The sequence below is a fragment of the Balaenoptera musculus genome, chromosome 17 (genome assembly GCF_009873245.2).
Source record: "Balaenoptera musculus isolate JJ_BM4_2016_0621 chromosome 17, mBalMus1.pri.v3, whole genome shotgun sequence".
Lineage (NCBI taxonomy): Eukaryota > Metazoa > Chordata > Mammalia > Artiodactyla > Balaenopteridae > Balaenoptera > Balaenoptera musculus.
The window spans coordinates 19901811-19915443 of NC_045801.1; the positions used below are offsets into that span (position 1 = coordinate 19901811).

At 39.4% G+C, this 13633-nt stretch overlaps 1 protein-coding gene across 4 annotated transcripts in view; it reads right to left on the minus strand.

Annotated features, from left to right (window-relative positions):
• Positions 1-13633, minus strand: part of COLEC10 (collectin subfamily member 10) — a 436494-nt gene that overhangs the window by 29289 nt on the left and 393572 nt on the right. For 2 of the 4 annotated variants that reach the window (XM_036830025.1, XM_036830024.1), the window contains exon 1: positions 10820-11076. The exons of the other annotated variants lie outside the window; for them this stretch is intronic. In XM_036830025.1, coding sequence (XP_036685920.1) covers positions 10820-10967 — 148 coding nt within the window. In that variant the 5' untranslated portion in view covers positions 10968-11076. Of the gene's footprint in view, positions 1-10819; positions 11077-13633 lie in introns of those variants that run through there. 4 annotated transcript variants of the gene reach the window in all.

Genomic DNA, 13633 nt, shown 5'->3' on the forward strand with positions numbered 1-13633 from the left:
TGTGATGATACATGTGAAGGGCCAAACGGTGCCTGGATGCAGTGAGTACTCAGCAAATATTACCTTATGACAGTATCATCCAATCGGCCCCCAGAGTTTCTAGCCACTGGAAATTAGAGGGATACATATTTTCTAATAACCTATAAGGGAAAAGAATCTGAAAAAAAAAATATGTATATCTTGGATATATATACACACATATATATACATATATAGGTACACCTGAAACTAACACAACATTGTAAATGAACTATACTTTAATTAAAAAAACAATAAAATAGGGCTTCCCTGATGGCGCAGTGGTTGAGAATCTGCCTGCCAATGCAGGGAACACGGGTTCGAGCCCTGGTCTGGGAAGATCCCACATGCCGCGGAGCAACTGGGCCCCTGAGCCACAACTACTGAGCCTGCGCGTCTGGAGCCTGTGCTCCGCAACGAGAGAGGCCGCGACAGTGAGAGGTCCGCTCACCGCAATGAAGAGTGGCCCCCACTCGCCGCAACTAGAGAAAGCCCTTGCACAGAAACGAAGACCCAACACAGCTAAACAAAAAATAAATAAATTAATTTTAAAAAAATAAATAAATTAAAAAAAAACACAATAAAATAAAGAGAATGAGAAACCCCCCTCAAAAAAAAAAAAAAGAAAGAAAGAAAAAAAATGAGAGGGATAAAAAGAAGAGGCTAAGGGGAAGCAATGCATCTTTTAGCTCACACCTTGGCTGTGCGGATTTGCCACGCCCCGGCTGACACATACTTTTGCTTTCAGAGATTTGTGCTTCTGGCATTGAAATGTTTACAATACTCTATAGATGTAACATACAATATTCTGTCTAAATTTTCTTTCAGTACAAAGTGGGGCAGAAAAAAATTTAAAGAAAAAGAGTAGTGTTGTTATTAAGTGTAAGTCATAACTGCTATTATATAAACGAATGTCCTGGTCCATGGATATCCCAACTATCTGTGAGAAAGGCAGTCCTCCCTGCTATCACTAAATAAGACAAAATATAAAAACTAAGAGTCGAGGCTACAGGTCATGTGATGAGCTTTTATTAAGAAAAAATGCCTAAAGAGTATTTATGATGTCTATTTTCAACTGCCTATTGGACTTTTCCATCTGGATGTTCATAGGTGGCTCAAACACAGTTTGGAACTCATTATAATCTGCCATTTTGCTTCTGAAATCTCTCTCTAATACACCCTCTTCTCCCTCTCCCGACAGCCTTAATGCATCCCTTGTTTTTAATTCATGTTGCACCAGGAGCTTCTCACATCCTTCAGTCTATCATCACCCCTTCCAAGAGATTTATCTGCCTGAAAAACAAATTTAATTACATCATTCTCCTACTCAAAAACTTCCATTGGCTGCTCTGGTTTAAACGATCATTTGGCTGCTCAGACCTGATAAATATCACTTCTACAGAATAGCTATGAAACCTGGAAAAAAAAATTTAAAAAAGAAAGAAAGAAAGAGAGAGAAAGAAGAAAAAAGAAAACCCAAGGTACAATGAAAATTAGGTTAACAAAGCATCATGAAGCATATGAATATTTACATAGAAGCCACTGGAGCTGGGATAGGGGAAATCATTGTGTCTTCTACCTTATTAAAAGATCAATCCTATTTACCTAAAAGGAGGTAGAACGACACTTAGTTCCTCTTCCACTGGACACCCCTGCTCCAAGACTAGGTCTCTCCTGGCAAGAAAATTGAGTCAGTAACTTTGTTACATTAGTGATGTTTTTTGACATGGCAGAGCACTGCGCCCTAACCTAATGCCGAGAGGTGAGACAGAAAGGGATATAGGAGGACAGGCAGTGGAATGATGCATCTGGGTAGCTTCAGTTCCCAGTAATAAAACGTTGTAGGAAGGCACAGGGACATCCTGGGAGCTGTGAATGCTGGACATTTTAGTTTTGCATACGCTCATTTGTTCAGAGTTAAAATGTTAGTCAATCGGAAAGAGGGAGCAGGAAAAAGTCCCATGTTAGTATTGTTGGGCAACATTAGAATAATACCAACATGGTATTGCTTTCCTTGATCATCAGGAGATGATAGATATAGATATTGTTGATTAAAAAATATGTACAACCTAAAAGTTGAGAGTTATGTTTTATTTGGCAGACAAACTGAGGACTTCAAGGCCCGAAGGCAGCATCTCAGGTAACCCCGAGAAAACTGTTGCGAGGAGGCGAGGGGGGAGCTAGGATATATAGGAGTTTTGCAACAAAGGGCAGGTAGTCGGAACAAAAGATTACTGTTTATGAAAGAAAACTAGATATCTCAAGTTTAGGAATTTAGTGCCTTTCTATGTATGGGAAGATGCAAGGGTCTGGGCTCACAGAAGTCATTCCTCTGATATGCACCTCAGCTCTCTGGGGCCAGCATCCTGTGTTTTCTCATCCTGAGTTTCCTCAGGGCTCACCGTTGGGAGTGGCTGCAGCCTGATGGCTGCTGGATGGCAGGTATTCTTTCCTTCCTGTGTTCCCTCAGGGCTCACCAGCTGGCCTTTGGAGGTGGCTGCAATCTGTAATCGCTGATAACTGTGACATCCTTTGTTTACTGATATGACAGGCAATATTTTATTTCTCAATATAGATCTAGATACCTATGTATATGTTAATCAAAAACTGCCCATTTTAATAAAAATATAATGTCCCCTTAGGAGTACTCTAATGTAGGCAGGCAGGTCATATCCCTTGCCTTTGTACACTCTAGGTGAGCTTTATTTCAGTGTATTTGGTCTGTGCCTATGGTCTAGTACTGGCTTTTCCCCGAGATCATTGGTGGCATTGCCCAGCCTTGCTCTTCAAGTGCTAGGGCAACACTGATAAAACAGTTCCAGAGATGCTCCTTTGTGGTATATCAAAGTCTCCCAGTCTCTTTGGGGACTCTCATTTTGGTCTGGAGCACATTGTCACACTTGCTGCCAACTTCCCATTGGACATATGGGCCTCTTCCTTTTGGTTGTCCTGTCATTTGGTCACTCAGCATGTGGTCTGATGAGAGAGAGATGACATTGTCATAGCTATTGGCTCTGAATATCAAAATCTTTTTCTCATCCTCACTCATCTCAGGCCAGGCAGAACAACACCATGTAAAATATTTTTGACTGCAACCAATATTGTAATGTCTTACACATACACCCATCCCTGGGTGATATGTTACATAAATGACCTTCAGAAGGGTCACAAACAAGAGTACTGTGCTTTAGTTTCCTTCTCTTTAAATAGGGATAATGATTCCTATAATACGTCAGTGGAGCTAAAGCGAAATAATGGATAAACCCTTTGTAAATTCTAAAGACTCGTATTTATATGATTTATTTCACAGATACAAGCATTGTCAAGAGACCTGAAAGGATGCTTCCAGAGTTTTCAAATCAAGAACAATCACGATAAACAATTTGAAAACAATTAAGTTATTCAGATGTTACTTGACTTGAGTCTCTGAGTGTCAGATTTTAACCGCATATATTTATAATTCTTTTATAAAAGAGCAGAGAAAGCTGTAAAATATAACTGAAAGAATTTTGGAAAACTATAGAATATTGCAGATCATATAGCAGTGTGAAAACCAGACAGACTGGTTATCAGTTGGAATATCCTGAAAAGAGGTAGAGGCCAAATAAAACCATTTCTAACAGAATTAGAAAGTTTCCAGAAGTAGTATTTCATAAACACAAATAAAAAGAGACACCTAAGTTGTATCTGGCCTACACATATGGCTAATGACCTAAGGCCAACAGAATTGCCTACCTAGGGCACAGACAGTGGCTAAAGGAAAATATTCCTTAAAGGAAAAAAAGGAAGAAGAAGGAAAAATGGAAAAATAATTCTCATTCTCCCTTGGGTTTTGCTAATCTGTGGTTTTCTAATAGTTAAAGAGTCCTTAACAATGTGTCAGAGATGGTGCTAAATGCTTTATGTGGCTTAGCTGATTCCTCCTCATCACAATCCTATGAAGTAGTCATACCATTATTAACCCATGTTACAGATAAGAGGACTGAGGCTTGGTTTTTTCTGTCTTAATTCATTTAATCCTACTAGGGTGTAGTTACACTATTATTATTCCTATTTAATTGATAAGAAGCCCCAGGCTCAACTGGAGAACTACAGAAAGAAAGCAACATTAGTGAAGAGAAAGGGTGGTCTCAAGTTCGTGAGCGTCTGATGAATAAAAGTTGACTTTGCAGTGAGACTAAAATAGGTAGGAAATGGCAGCAAGGAGTACAAGGTGGTACATTTCCCTGGTAAATTTCTGTTTGTAGAACCAACGTTACAACCTATGAGCCTTTGTTTAGGGATGCGGGAGAGAAGGCTTATGGTGACTAGTAACAGCAATGGAAGCTAATGAAAAAAAATGATGATAGCTGACCTGTACGCTAAACATGTCTTAATTTTCAAATTAAGCTGTTGAGATTGGCAATAAAATTATCTCCATTTAAAAAATGAGGACACTGAGACTTCAGATCACATAGGTAGGTAAGTGGCGGAGCTCAAATTCAAAACCATAGATTCTGTCTCCAAAGCCCATGACCTTTACCAACATGCAAGCACCTATTACTACAGTCCCTAGTAACGATTGATATATAGCCAAATTATTATGTAAGTGAGCTGGGGAGAGAAATGGTATAGGTAAAGGATACAACTTTCTTAAATGAAACAAACTAATTTTTTTTTTTTTTTTAATTTTTGGTTATTACATCCTCACTCATCTTTGCCCACACTTTGATTGACTGGACTTTTATTCCTCCCCTCGTGACCTAACCTTGAAATGTTTTCTTGGCATCTATTCAAAGGGAAAAAGAGGAGAAAAATTGGTTCAGAACATCCATCCATTGGAATATAAAGTTGAAAAAGCCAAGCCTCTTAAAATTTTGGTCTGACCTTATGCATAACATACATATTAAAACTCTTAATGAAAGAATCCAGTGAATTAATACAATTAAAAAAAAGGTTTTGGGAAAATACCTACTTGCTTAACCTCTCCGATAAAGTCACCAGAAAGAAATCAGCAACTTAATTTGTACCAAGGTGACCGAGCTAAAACAATTCTGTACCATGTTTATACATTGACCTCCTTTTCTAATGTTAATTTATAAAACCGAAGGAAGGATCATTTCATGCCTAATGAGGATGATAAAACGTGAGGACAACGGTAGAACACGGCGGAATGAAACAATGACTGGCTTGGGAATCTGGAAGAGGAGTTTTAGCTCTGCCACCAATGAACAGCTGTGTGACCTAGAACAAGTGATTTTACCTCTCTGGGCTTCAGTTTTCACAAATGTAAAAATAACTGGGGTTAAACCAAATAAACTCTGACAGTTACTTTACACATAGTGAGACTTCTGATTGGAGTGTGAAAGTGACCCAGATATTGCTGGGCACACTGGCCATCTGTTTGGAGGCTGAGAACACTTCTGGGAAATAACTCAAGTGTGTCAATTGCTGGGATCCAGAGCCACATTCAGAAAAAATATTGGCCAGATTGAAGTCCATTTCCTAGAGGTAAGGGGTTTTCTGGGAAAGAAACTATCCCGTAAGGCACAGGATAACGTCCTGGCAAAGCCACATGTACCTCGTAGTGTCTGGCACTTAGATGTGGGCCCTGGACCACCCATGCATGGGTTCCACAGGGACCAATAGGAGCTTTAAGCAAAAACTAAAGTAGCTGTTTCATCCTGCCCTGTAAAATCCTGTGATGCAGTCAACACTGCTTAGGGGCCCCTCCAGCTGATTAGACGGTTTAGCATTCTGATTGGAGCCTGAAGTCCAACTAGAATTGAATTGGGTTCCAACCTGCCACCTTCCAGCTGTGTGGCCTTAGGCTAGTGACTTAATAGTTCTGAACCTCGGTTTCCTCATCTGTCAGATGAGAATTATAATGTCTTCTTTCTCAAAGTCTATTGAGATAGTTCAACTTAAAACTGGCCGGATAGCACTCATGCAGGGCCGGGTCAATGGTATCTATTCAATGTGTGTTAGCATTACTGCTGCCGCCACCATGATTGAGGTGGTCATTACAGTCATGCTGAAGGGGAAAGAGCCTTTCTTGGCCCCATGAGTTCATCACAGGCCAGTTGCGTGGAGTCAAGATGGTTACTTGTAGGAGTTGCAGTGCCCTCAGAAGCAAAGGAAAGCCTTCCTTACTGAGTGAAGGGCACTGAGTTAGTGGCCAGGCCAGGTTGAGACAGGGGTACCAGGGAAGCGGTGGCACGGCTGTGCTTACAGAAAACCAGTGGCCACTGGTGGGAAAGTTCTTTGACCACTGAAGTGGTACAATGACAGTGTCTCCCAAGACCAGCTGTTTTCTTGGAAGCATTGCAACACATTTTGGGGAACTGCAAGACATCCTTGGAAAGTATTTTCAAGGAACAGTCAGGGGATCTTGGAAAATTTGGGTTTGTTTATTTCATCAAAAATATTTATTGGAAAAAAAAAATTTATTGAGGGCTTCCCTGGTGGCGCAGTGGTTGAGAATCTTCCTGCCAATGCAGGGGACACGGGTTCGAGCCCTGGTCTGGGAAGATCCCACATGCCGTGGAGCAACTAGGCCTGTGAGCCACAATTACTGAGCCTGTGCGTCTGGAGCCTGTGCTCTGCAAAAAGAGAGGCCGCGATAGTGAGAGGCCCACGCACCGCGATGAAGCGTGGCCCACACTTGCCGCAACTAGAGAAAGCCCTCGCACAGAAACGAAGACCCGACACAGCCATAAATAAATAAATAAATAAATAAATAAATAAATAAATAAAATTAAAACTCACAGCCCAGTCTCCAGAAGGCTAATGGAGGAAAGAAGAAGTAGAGGGAGGGAGAGGGAATAAGAATTACAGTGACTGTAACTTAAAAAAAAAAAAAAAAAATTTATTGAGCAATCGCTATGTGTCAGGAACTCTTCTAGACAGCAGGAAAACACACTCAGCAAGATGAACAGGGTCCCTGCTTTCATGAAGCTTGTATTCTAGGACTGACTGTAGATATATAAAAACACAAGGGATTTCATTTAGTAATAAGTCTGTGAAAATAACAACAAAATATCTTGGGAACTATGACAAAGAGTGAAGGGGGTCATCAGGCAAGGCCCCACTGTGCAAATGGCATTTGAGCTAAAACCAGAATGAGAAGAAGGAACTCTCCTTGGGAAGACCTGGGGCAAGTTTGGGTCAGACAGAGGGAACATCAAGTGCGAAAATCCTGGGTCGGGAATGGGAGACAAAGCAAGGATGCCTGAAGCAAACTACAATTGGACAAGTAGTTTGAGGTGGGAGAAGTTGGGAGAAGCCAGATGGATCGCAAAGGAGCTTTAAGACCACATACATGGACATACACCCAAATTTCATTGAAAGAAAAACCTCCTAAACCAAAAACCAAAATAAGCAATAGGGTGAAATATCATTAATTTCCAAACAAACGAATGAAGTGATGGAGTTCATTATCAAAGAGGAGGCACGTCATCACTTTCAGCATGTTTTAGGGTCCAGTACAATGTTGGGCTGTGAGCTTGCATAAATTCCATGTTCTGAGGCAGAGTCCTATCCATTTATCAAAAAGGGGTCAGTGGGCTGTATTTCCAAACATGATTCTAATAGACTCTAGTAGATGTCATGAAATGCTTGTGGACACAGAGCCAGAAGGCCAGGGGTCAAGTTCAAATTGCATGACTGTGCAACATCTCCGTGGAAGACCTTGGGACCTCCACTTGGCCTCATAGAGACTGTTTCCTTACCTTTAAGGTTAAAGTAATTGCTACCACGTAGGAAAATTGTGAAACTTAAACAAGATAATGTATTTGAAAGTTCCTTGGAAATTGTGAAGCATCACCCAAATATTGCTTATTGGTTTTACATTTCTTTTTAACAGTTCTTGTTAAAATTTCTTGTCATTGCTGTTTTCAAGTAAAACCACTAGAGGTCAGAATTTCACACAAATTGGTTAAAGAAACCACCAACGTGGGGGAAAAAAGAAGAGAACATTTTCCTACTAAGCAGCATAAAATAATAAGTTTAAGGCATAGAAAGAAAAATAAAAATGGCTTTCAATGAAGAATTTTTTTACAACTAGAGCAATACTCATTCTCAAAATTACTACTCAACAGACTTAGACAAATAGGAAGGAGAAGGAAAGATAAATAGAATCTGTTAAGTATTTATTCATAATGTCTACACAGCTTAAAGTTCACTTTGATTATCCGATGTTATTCTTAAAAGAGGTCTGTGATGAAGCTCATTTTGCAAATAAAGAAACTGAAGCATAAACAGATGTAATACCATACTGAAGATCAAGCAGATTCAATCCAATGTCTTTTTTTCCCACTAAGTCAAGCTTGGGAAGTAGTGCAATAAAAAATGGTGTGTCTGTCTTAGACAATACATTATATGACAGAGTAGCATTAATGGTTTTCCATTTGCAACTCTCTATATTTTTATTAAATTCCAAGTCTCCCAAATGAATTTAGGGAAAACTCCTTTTATTGTTTGTTTCTCAGAGTATCTGGAAGTTTCTGTGCACAGTGCTGATAAATAGGGTATTGAGATGATTAGCCATGGAGAAAAATATAGACCAGCTTGCTCTTAAAAAAATATATTAAACAAAAGCAATAATCCAGTTCTTTAAAATGTTTGCTTAGCCATCAAGCTTTTTTTTTTTCTTTGTCATTTTGTAGAGATAAATATACAATCTGCCTTATTCATGGGTGGGGAGGACTGTCACGGTGTTCATGACAGGATGAAGTAGAGTAGATGGCAGTTTATATCTTGAGAGAAGACAAAATACCATGCCTTGTGTTTTGGTGTATCCACAATGTCTAGCACAGGACACAGAGCAGAGGAAGGGCAGTGATGAATAGGTTTTTGATGTTATGCATGTGGTACCCATACAGGCAATTTGCAAATTAAAAATGAGTTAACTGACCCCAAGAGTTTGCACTCTAACACCAGCTTTCAATGTAGGTACAAGTTCTAAGACAAGTTCTTCCTTAGCTTGAAACCTTTAGAATCCCACATGATGCCTGGGACTTAGTTGGCATTTAGTACGTTCCAGAATCTTGGAATCTTTTTTATAAGAAAGCCACTGAGAACCCATTTGATGACAAGTCCCCAGGTTCTAGGGGAAGAAGAAATCATACCAAGTCCATAACTTAGTTCTGAAACCCAGAGTTCTAGAGGGCTTCTTCCCAAGTCTTTCTTCCCCAGGAGCACTTGCTTCTTCATTCTGTCACATTTCTGCTTGTAATCATCTCATAATTTCTACACAGGCTCAGGAAGAGAGTTAAAGAGGTTTCCACTGTTTGAAACCTTAGAGTTTCTAATGGGAAGGGAGAAGTTTTGTGTTAAGTTAAAAAATGAGGGTTGGAAGACTCATAGTGGACCCCACGCTGGAATCCAGCAAATATTAATTGCCCTCTGTTCTCCCTCGTAAATTATTTACATCTCCATTGCTCATGACACTAATGTATATAATTTAATGCATCGCTTGTGCCTAAAATAGTGCTTAGCACTTAATAGGTATTCAATATACATTGGCTGAGTTGGAATGAATAGAATTGTTGAATTGGACGATATTTTGGACATTATTTGAACAATTCTTTGTCCATTCTTCTTCCAGTTTGAAAGTTGCAGTTTCTCTGCAAGGAAAACTGCTTAACAGTTCTATTCTAAAATGGATTCTCCCATTTGAAGGGACAGAAAAATTTTAATTTTTAGCATTTTCCATGAAACCCAAGGAATAATACAAAGTTTCCTCTATTCTATGAAAAGTCCAGTAATGGTTTTAAGTACTTTATTTCTAATTGAAACTTTGTTTTCTGAACATTTACCCTCGCATTATTCATTTATTCACCCAAGAAATTATTTGGAAGCCCCAAGGGCTCATTGTTCTTCCCTGCATTTATTTTATGGTATCAAAGGTTAAAACTTGGATTGCAATCTTAGGAGGAAATTAATTCACTGATTAAGAAAAATGCACTTTAAGCAATACACATTTAAATAACTGACAAGCATGGGGCAATGTTTTTCTATTTTTTTTTTTAAAGACCCTTTTTTTCCTACTTAAAATTTTAAGCAGATGCAATTCTTCCACCATGTAGCCTGGAGAAACATAGCATGAATTACTAATGAGGGAGCACCAATTTGTACTGCAGTGACCACTTTCAGAACAAAAGGGTCAGAGCTGAAACCAGGAAAACAGCAGCATTTTTTACCAACCAATTGCCTGAAGCGCATTTGGACCTTGGCTCTACTTGAAAAAAAAATGTTTGCAATATTCTATCATCCTTCAGCTGAAGGCACTTGGCCCTAAAACTCCACTTTCAAATAAAGAAATGTTCATTTCTATGCCACCTCCAATCCTTGATGAAAATTTTCCTCTTCATTGGAACCCAGAAGCCCATTAATTTATGAAATATATGAAAGAATTCATTTTTACTTTACTGAGCTTTTGTCTAGTAGCTTTACCAAAATCAGCCTGAGAAAGCAGTTGGAGTAAAAACAGCCCATGAACAGAGATGTTCTTAAGGAAAGGATTCCTGAATGTCTTGCTTGTGTATCTCCCCTGGAGCAGCATGGAAGATGAAACTTCCCCCTGCCCTGGGTGAATTCCATCACATCCCTGGAGGCCTTCCAGCGCCTCCCCACGTTCTCTTACCTAACATCAAGGGAGATTTTAAAATAAGTAACAAGACATTGATTTTTCTAAAATAGAAGGAAAGTGAGAGAACTCTAAGGAGGGGAGTAGAGAAAGTCATTGGGGGCTAGAGTGGGGTTGAGAGATGAAGTAAGAGCTTACTTACTAGATATGAACATTTCATTTTTCTTTCCTCACCTTTGGGTCCTGGTGAAACTGTGTGTGTGGCACAGACTTCAGTCGTAGGACGACTATCAATGTCCAGACCCAGACTCTGAATTTGCAAAAGAAAGAGCACCAGGAGGATGAATTGATTCCTTCGAAGATGGGCTCCAAAGCCACCCATTGCTGTGGTTCTTCAAAAAAGGGCTGCCCAGAAGTGCCAAATAAACAGCTTTATTTTAAATAAAACCTTCTTCTCTGGGGAAGAAGGGGAAATATCTGGAACACACATTCCAAAAAGGGCTGTAAAAACAGGAAGGAAGCATATCCTAGGTTGTTTATTTTCTCAGTGTTCCAAATGAACCATACATTGTCCAGACTGTTTATTTTCAAGTGACAACAGTTTATTGAAAATTATCTCTGAACTAAACACTCAAGTGTGCAGGTCAGCAGAAACAAATCAGAGAATAGAGGAGACAGAGATACCTTCAACTCAGTGCATGAATGGATAATTTAATACCCAAATTGCACTTAAATGTTGGGGTTCCAGAAAGATTGAGCCAGAGATTTCTTGAATTACCTACATATTATGTAATCGTTATGCATGGCATTGAGCTTTTTCACAAGGAAATATTCATTACTTGCTGCTGGTGGCAGTTGAACACTAATACTCCCACTGATCTCCATGACCTTATTTCTTTCTTCTCTTGCTACAAAGAATTGTCTTGGGATTGAACCCCAAAGGAAGGAACACCACTTCACTGCAAAGCAATTTTGCAATAAGTATCAAGAATATTAAAAATGTTTATGGCCTTTGCCCTAGTAATTGGCCTTCTGGTACACTTTCTGAAAAAAATATTCTGAAATGTGGGCAAAGCTTTATTTAAAAGATGTGGCCAAAAGGCGAAAGGACATCAGTTGCTTAATGATATGTTAATGGTTGGCAAATCATCGTTAAGTACAAATGCATGAGAGAACAGCACGACAATTTTATTAAAATGGTGTTTTCAGCAAGTTTTTGATAAAATGGGGAGAAAAAACCTTGTGGTATCACATTTGTTAAAAGCAGACCAGATATAGATACAGATAATGTAACTACAAATATAGACATACATACAGAGATAGAAATAGAGATCTCCTTCTCTCTCTTTCTACATTTATCTGTTATCTGCCTATCTATCTACATATCTATCTATCTATCCATCCATCTGTCTGCTTACCTATCTGTTCCATCAACCCCATGGCCTGTATGAGTAGCCTAGACTTTGTATGTGTAGCCTAGACTTAGTAAGATTCTGAAAAACTAGAACCAGGTCATATAGCAGGGAGATTTCTTACCTTCTCCATTCTTGAAGAGGCATGTTAACTAAGAGTTGGGCCAGAAGGGGTTTTGGACCTAGTTTCTTTGAAATTGGAAAAGAAGAACCTTACATATTCTGATAAGAACTAATAAGGAATTATCCCTAAGAGATGTCATTTCAAATTATGGTCAATCTAAGAAATACAGGTAGATTTGTTTCTTATGGCTACTGTCACAAAGTATCACAAACTAAGTGGCTTAAACAACAAAAATTTGTTGTCTCACTATTCTGGATGCTAGAAATCTGAGATCAAGGTATTGGCAAGGCCATGCCTCTTCTGAAGACACCAGGAAAGGATTTGTTCCAGGCCCATCTCATAGCCTCTGAGTGCCTTGGCTTGTGAAAGCGTAACTCCAATCTTCAAGTAGAGTTCTCCCTGTGTGTGTGTCTCTGTGTCCAAATGTTTCCCTTTTTATAGACATACCATTTATAATGGATTAGGACTCACCTTAATGATCTCATTTTAACTTGATTACCTCTTTAACAACCCTGCGTCTAAACAGAGTTACATTATGAGGTATTGGGTGTTAGAACTTCAACACGTAATTATTTTTGCCTGGGGAGACTCAATTCAATCCATAACAACAGGCGTGTAGTGTAACTAAACTGATCTTTTCATAAGCAATACAGGGAAAGGGAGGGAAAGGAACTGGCATTGATTGAACAGTCATTATGTGCAAGGATAGGTCTCTTAACTTGTTTATCTTATTTAAACCTTAAAATAGCCCTGTGGAATAGATAGTAATTCCCTCATTTTACAGGCAAAGTACCTGAGGCTCAGAAAAGTTAAGCAGTTTTGCCAAGGTCACTGTGATGGTTGATTTTATTAGTCAACTTGACTGGATCGTGGGTGCCAGATACTTGGCTATACATTATTTCTGGGCACGTCTGTGAGGATGTTTCCAGATGAGATTAGCATTTGGACTGGTAAACTGAGTAAAGCAGGTTGGCCTCCCCAAAGTGAATGGGCCTCATCCAATCCTTTGAGGGCCTCAGTACAACAAAAAGACAAAGAAAGAATTTGCTCTCTGCCTGAGCACTTGAACTGGGACTGGCTTTTTCCCGCACTTGGACCGGAACTTACAGCATCACTTATCCTCGTTCTCAGGCCTTTGGACTGGGACTGGGGTTTACACCATTGTCTCCCCTGATTCTCAAGGTCTTTGGGGTTGGACTGAAGCTACGCCACTAGCTTTCCTGGGCCTTCAGCTTGCAGATGGCAGACTGTGGGACTTCTCATCCTCCATAATTATGCAAGCCAGTTCCTTATAATAAATCTTTCTCTTTCTAGAAATAGATATATACAGATAGATAGAGATAGAGATAGTGATAGAGATGGAGATAATGCTAGAGATAGAGATATTTCCTGTTGGTTCTGTTTCTCTGGAGAACCCTGACTAATAGTCACCCATTGACAAGGGGGCAAAAGAAATTCAAATACAAATTATGTTTAAAATTTCCTGCTTTAAAATGCTATTTGGATTCCATA